The 6,000-nt window shown below is 38.0% G+C and overlaps 1 protein-coding gene across 2 annotated transcripts in view; it reads left to right on the top strand.

The window, feature by feature from the left end:
- The first annotated feature begins 287 nt into the window (after positions 1–287).
- The window catches only part of AIFM1 (apoptosis inducing factor, mitochondria associated 1), a 35,540-nt gene continuing 29,827 nt past the window's right edge, over positions 288–6,000 (top strand). For both annotated transcript variants that reach the window (XM_006769867.2, XM_006769866.2), the window contains exon 1: positions 288–375. In XM_006769867.2, the coding sequence (XP_006769930.1) occupies positions 288–375 (88 nt within the window). The remainder of the gene's footprint in view (positions 376–6,000) is intronic.

Genomic DNA, 6,000 nt, shown 5'->3' with positions numbered 1-6,000 from the left:
GGTCCAGCCTGGAGCAGTCGCTCCGCCTCAGAGGCCTCTGGAAAAGAAAGGGTAGCTCCTCTTCACCAGTAGCCCTACTCATGGTGTCACTGGCCACGTTTCTGCAAGTTTCCAATGGGTTATCCTCGAATCCTAGCCCAGCCACTTAGTGAGTCTAACTCCCTTCTCCAAGTGGCCAACACAGTATGCTGGAATGCTCCCAGTGATGGGGAGTTCACTGAGCAAGGGGCAGTCCACTGCATCCTTGGACAATTTAGAGGGCTGAACTTCCTAAGACTACACAAGGTATGGCCGCAGGTGCTTTGAAGCAGAAGCTGGCGCCCTTGGTGCGGACTGTGTGCGTCCAAGGCCCGAGGCAAAGGAACCGGCTTCCAGGTGACTGACCCATACCGGGCAACCCCCACCTCCTTAGACCAAGGGCCTGGGCTGCTTAGGCTCCCAAAGCCTCGCAGCTCTTCCCGCCCCCACACCCGGGATAAACTTAACATGCTCACAGTCGCATGAATTCCAAGTTGGCGGGATCCATTAATTTTGCAAGCTGTGCGCACCTGACCTTCAAGGGAATTGAACCCAGTAGTTGGCTAGAGGCCTTCTCCTGGCAGGATTTGCTGTTCAATGATAACAGAATAGCTGGATGTTTAGTGTTATCCAGTGCCACCTCCGGGCCACCCCTCGTCCACTTTTTTAGACATTGAGGTTAAGTAGACTTTAAACAGAACATTTAAGCCCCACACCTTAGTTCCTTCTGTAAATCAGGATATTACCTGCTCTACCTTCCAAACCCCAGATGAGATCCGTAGATTTGAGTGGCCTGTGAAACACAAACTGTGCATTGCAAGTAAAGAGTGAGTGAGGTGTGCTCCAGACACCAGGAGAGTTGACCCATAATTAATTTGAGGTGTCTGATCAGTGTAATTCTTGGTGGTCTTTAATGCTTCCAAGAAAGAGTTTATAGAACGCCTAGTGTTTGCTCTCCATGAAGTTGTTTCATCAAATTTTAGAGCTGGAAGGGATTCTGTGGTAAAGTTCAACCCATTCATTTTATAGGTAATAAACCGAGGCACGGAGAGGTGAAATTTTCTTGCCCAAGGTCATGTACTTAATTAATAGGTAGAGCAAAGGATAGTTTGCCAGTCTCTAGGCCCCTAAACCCTTGCTTCAACTCCACACTGCTCTTTAGCCCATTGTGCTTCAGATATCTCTGAATTTATCTGAGCATGTCTTGTGCCTGCTCATTTTCAATCAGCACAATTTCATGGAGGTAAAGAATTATCCACCTGTAGGAGGTGTGGGTTTATTTCTTTTTAAATCAATGATTTTTGAATGACCGTTAAGGACACTCACATTTGCAATGTCAGAAGTTATCCTTTGAGACCTTTCCAACATGCAACCACCTTCTGGGTGATTTAAAAATAAAAAGTGGAAAATGCTTCTCTTATATTATTATATTTGGAAAGGTGCATTTGAAAAGTTTTTCCAGTTGCTATGCCTCAAGAAAATGTTTTCTGATGGGTGTGTATCTGAGATATGCCCTAAGACATATTGCCCATGGAACTTAAAAAACCTCTACCTTGGCTTTTAAACTAATACCCTGTCTATGATGTCATCTGTATGTATGTATGGGTTTGTGCAATGAAATGAGGTTGCTCTATGCAAGTTGCACAGAAATTTTGGTAAGCTGAAGCTTTTCATCCACATTGGCCTTTCAAACTTTGTGCACTTATTTTGCTTAAAACTCAAACATTTACCAGCATTCTGAAGTATGACCAAAAGTTTTCAGCAATTAAATATGGATTTCCAAAGTTATATTGATTTACTAGACATTTGAAGGTGGTTGGTGATATTAGAGCTAGTACTGAAAAATTACAGACTCAAAATGTCTTTTTCCCCATTGAATAACTTTGTATGAAGGTGCTCTGCTGTAGAATATATTCTGACGTCTTGACATATCCATCCATCTCTTTGGATACACTTATTCTTTGTCTTTTGGCCAAGTACCAGAATATAACATCATATGCCTTTAGAAATAGATGGGGCTGAGGTTACAATTTCAAAAAGAAATGATTGTCATTTTATGAATTTACCATGCTTTGTGGCTTCGTTACAAATTGCTTTTAATCTGATGTCTTTTTCACATAGTTGTATCTGCCATATGTTTTTGCATAGGTGGGGAAGAGGCATTGTTTGTTTATATGTCATTTTCCTCCTCCTTTTTTACCTTCTTCCCTTCAATTCTTTGCCAGGATGTTAGCAAACTTTAAATCTACCCCCACATCTGTCACCATTATCAGGTTCATTTTCATTTTGTGTTGCCTTTTTTTCCCCTTTAAAACCGTAATTGGTACCATTTATTTACTTTGGGTGTTCTGCTTCTTTCCAAAAATGATTGAAGGTAATTAATAGTCACCACTTTACCAGTATGTCTGCATTCAGCACCAAGGAGGAGCAGATCGGTTAGGAAATGGATATTTTCTGTTCTGTAGTATTTTTATTTGGTCGACAAACATTGTGCTGCCCATGTGATCAAACTGATCACAGATCCTTGACCGGAGGGGTCAAATGTTTGAACATTTTCCTCTACTCAGAATCCTTCTCACCTCCTTAAAAAGGAAATTGGGCCCTCGCTGGTGTGGCTTAGTTGGTTGAGTGTCTTCATCCTATGCACCAAAGTGTGGCCGGTTCCATTCCTGGTCAGGCACATCCCCAGATTGCGGGTTCAATCCCCTGCTGTGGCACATATGGGAATCAACCGATTGATGTTTCTGACATCAATGTTTTTCTCTCTCTAAAAATAAAAATAAAATAAATAAAAAGGAAATTGAACTCCTTGTGTGTAAGGAACCAGACTTCCTGGACACTGCCAAATGATACTTTCTTTTGAAGCCTAGAAGATGAGCTTTTCCCCACTCTTTCTGCTGAGGCAAAGCTTTCCAGAAGAAAATCTATGGCAAGTCAGCCTTTTCTGCAACCAGTTCATATATTATATTTTCTAACATTCAAGGGAATTTCTCCAGTTACAGTATGTTCATTCCAAAGTTGCATGGTCATATAAATTGAGGGGAGGATGGAACTCAACCCTGTCGAATGAGAATCTCCAGGAGAGAGGCATGGGAATTTATATTTTAATAAACTCCTTGATGTAATTAATATGATCAGGCAAATTTGGGAAATACTATTTTGAATGAATAATGATTCTTTTCCTTCTTTTCCACTGACCTAAGGATTAATAAAATAGACTGAGTGACCTTGAGTCTCCTATGATTTGTTTCAAGCCCATTTTCTGATAGGAGTCATTCTCCCCTCCTACACTGTGCACTCCCCAAGGACAAGGATAATGTCCTATTTATTTTTTGTCCTCAGCATTTTGTACATTCTCTGGCATGTGGTAAATTCTCAGTGATTGAACTCTAGTACTTTAAAGGGCTTAACTTTTCAGACAGTTAAATTTTCTTTCTTTCTTCCTTTCTTTTTGTCATCTGAATCATTTTTCCTCTGACCTTTCTTCAGAGTGGTTCACACTCTACTATAGCTATTATATTCTGATTCTTCTAAAATTCCATCAAAGGTTGATGCTAAAAAAAAATACAGAGGCTGATCAAGGTAAATAGTTGTTGGATTCCTTATGAAGAAGTGCCTAGCTACAATGAATAGATAACCTAGACTTGTCCTGCTTGTGTTTTATCCATGTCAGAGAAAAATCAGTTTTCTTTGACATTCAAAGATAAGATTCAAGAGCATATAGACCTCTTTACTTGAGATTCCTAGGTGCCTCAATCGAGTGGATGTATTTCTGGAAAAGGCCTTCCAGGAGTATGGATAAACAGGAGATTTTGAAATCTACAGAAATGAACTCAGTGGTGATTTAGGTAGTATTCTAATGCTAGTCTGTGATTTTGAGGTTACTGATTTATTATTAAGCAACCTGAAGTAAATAAGATCTGGCTAAAACTTCTTTGCAAAGAATTCTTCAAGATGTTTATTTCTTATCACTAAAATTGGGAAGAATTTCTAGTTTGTTCCTTCATTAATTCAACCAATATTTATTGAACAAACCTATAATCTGTTAGGAACGGTTGCTCTGTGTAACATTTATTCAGGAAGTGAATCCTTGGCACAATATGATGAATATAGACAATAGTATCATATTATAATTATCAGGCTAGCTAAGAGACTAGATCTTAATTATTTCAACCAGCAAAAGAAAATTATAATGTGATATGATAGAGGCGTTAACTATCACTACAATGGCAATCATATTATAATATATAAATGTATCAAATAAAATAATTGAATCCTAAGTTTGAGAAAGAAAGTACTACCTCTGTATTTGTGGTCTGACTGAAGAAAATCTAAAACAAGTAGATTGGTGCAATAATGAGAAATCAAGGATTAATTTGGCTTTCCCACATCAGTAAGACAAGTGAAAAGGCATGTTTCAGTCGTGATATAAAATTTCCTAAAGTTTTGAAGCACTGGGGGTGGGGAGAAGTGTAGGAGTAATTTTGTAGGTAAAAGAAAAATGGTGGGAAATATCAACACCATACAATACTTATCACCTTTTACAAAATTAAAGTCACTTTGTAGGTATGTAAAAAATTGGTTTGTTAATGATAATAGTGTATATTGCATTTCTTTTCAAGCAGTAGTTTGTTTTTTCAAGCAGTAGTTTAAATGTTAACCAATTTACTTTTTAAAAAATTAGTTTACTTATAAATGTCCTTTTTGGGGGCATATTGAAGCAAAAACTGCTGAACATTCCTAAATCTACACTCTTAGTTTTATCAGTTTGTGAAAAGCAAACAAAACCAGAATAAACACATTACTATTATATTAAAATAAAGTTACTTCTGAATTTAGGATCTTCTAATCTAGAGGAATCAATAGAACTTAAAAATTTTTTTCAGCAACCAAACTTGGGGTGGGGTGAGAGACAAAACTCATTGAAATTGAACTAAACTTTACTTCATTGAATTAAACTTAACTATGTGAAACTTTTTCTACCCAGTTTCATTTGCTAAACTCTGAGAGTTGTCAGTTTCTACTTATGTTTCATCATTCTCATGGACTTCTGAAAATCAAAAGCTTACTCAGATTGAGATAAGTTTCTCCACTCTTGCACATGATTTTATTTTCATTATTTGTTCTTTCCCAATATAAACCTTTTTGTTTCACATGGCAATGAAGGATTCTAAAGCAGGTAAGAAAATAAATAAACAGCTACCTCAAACCTTGCACAAAATAAAACCCTGCCACACAATCTAACCAAGAAACAGCTCAGTCTTACATGAAAGGTAATATGTCTTGAAAAACAGAAATGTTAAAGTTCAGAAGAAAATCAGAAAAAAAATAGGTGAATTTATCTCCCCCAAAGAATTGTTTGGTCTTAAGTATATAGTGCATATACCATATAGTAGCACTCAGCAACCCACAGACACACATATTCATGTTTCTATGACCAATCATACTGAGTGGGATAAACAAAAGGTTCCAAGGAGACTCTCACATCAGGTTTTACTAGCCAGTGAGTTATAAAAACTTGATTTTTAGTCTATTTTGATTTCTGAATTATAAACAAGAGACTATGGACCTATACTCTTAGAACTAAAAACATATTTTTGCCCTAACTGGTTTGGCTCAGTGGATAGAGCATCAGCCTGCGAACTCAAGGGTCCCAGGTTCGATTCCAGTCAGGGGCATGTACCTTGGTTGCGGGCACATCCCCAGTGGGGAGTGTGCTGGAGGCAGCTGGTTGATGTTTCTCTCTCATCGATGTTTCTAACTCTCTATCTCTCTCCCTTCCTCTCTGTAAAAAATCAATAAAATATATTAAAAAACAAAACATATTTTTCTAAAGTTCTGGATTGCACATGTTCCCAAGGATTTCAGGTAAGAGAGTGCAGTGTCCTTACACTGTGAAAGGAAGGGGGAAAGCTCCCTATTTCTGATCTCTGTGAGTACATATGGAATGCTACTACCAGTGCCCATCTGTTTGTCTTTTAA

The sequence above is a fragment of the Myotis davidii genome, unplaced genomic scaffold, assembly GCF_000327345.1.
Source record: "Myotis davidii unplaced genomic scaffold, ASM32734v1 scaffold900, whole genome shotgun sequence".
In the NCBI taxonomy this organism is placed as follows: domain Eukaryota; kingdom Metazoa; phylum Chordata; class Mammalia; order Chiroptera; family Vespertilionidae; genus Myotis; species Myotis davidii.
The sequence above is the reverse complement of the archived record's forward strand: the minus strand, read 5'-3'. Positions and strand labels throughout refer to the sequence as shown.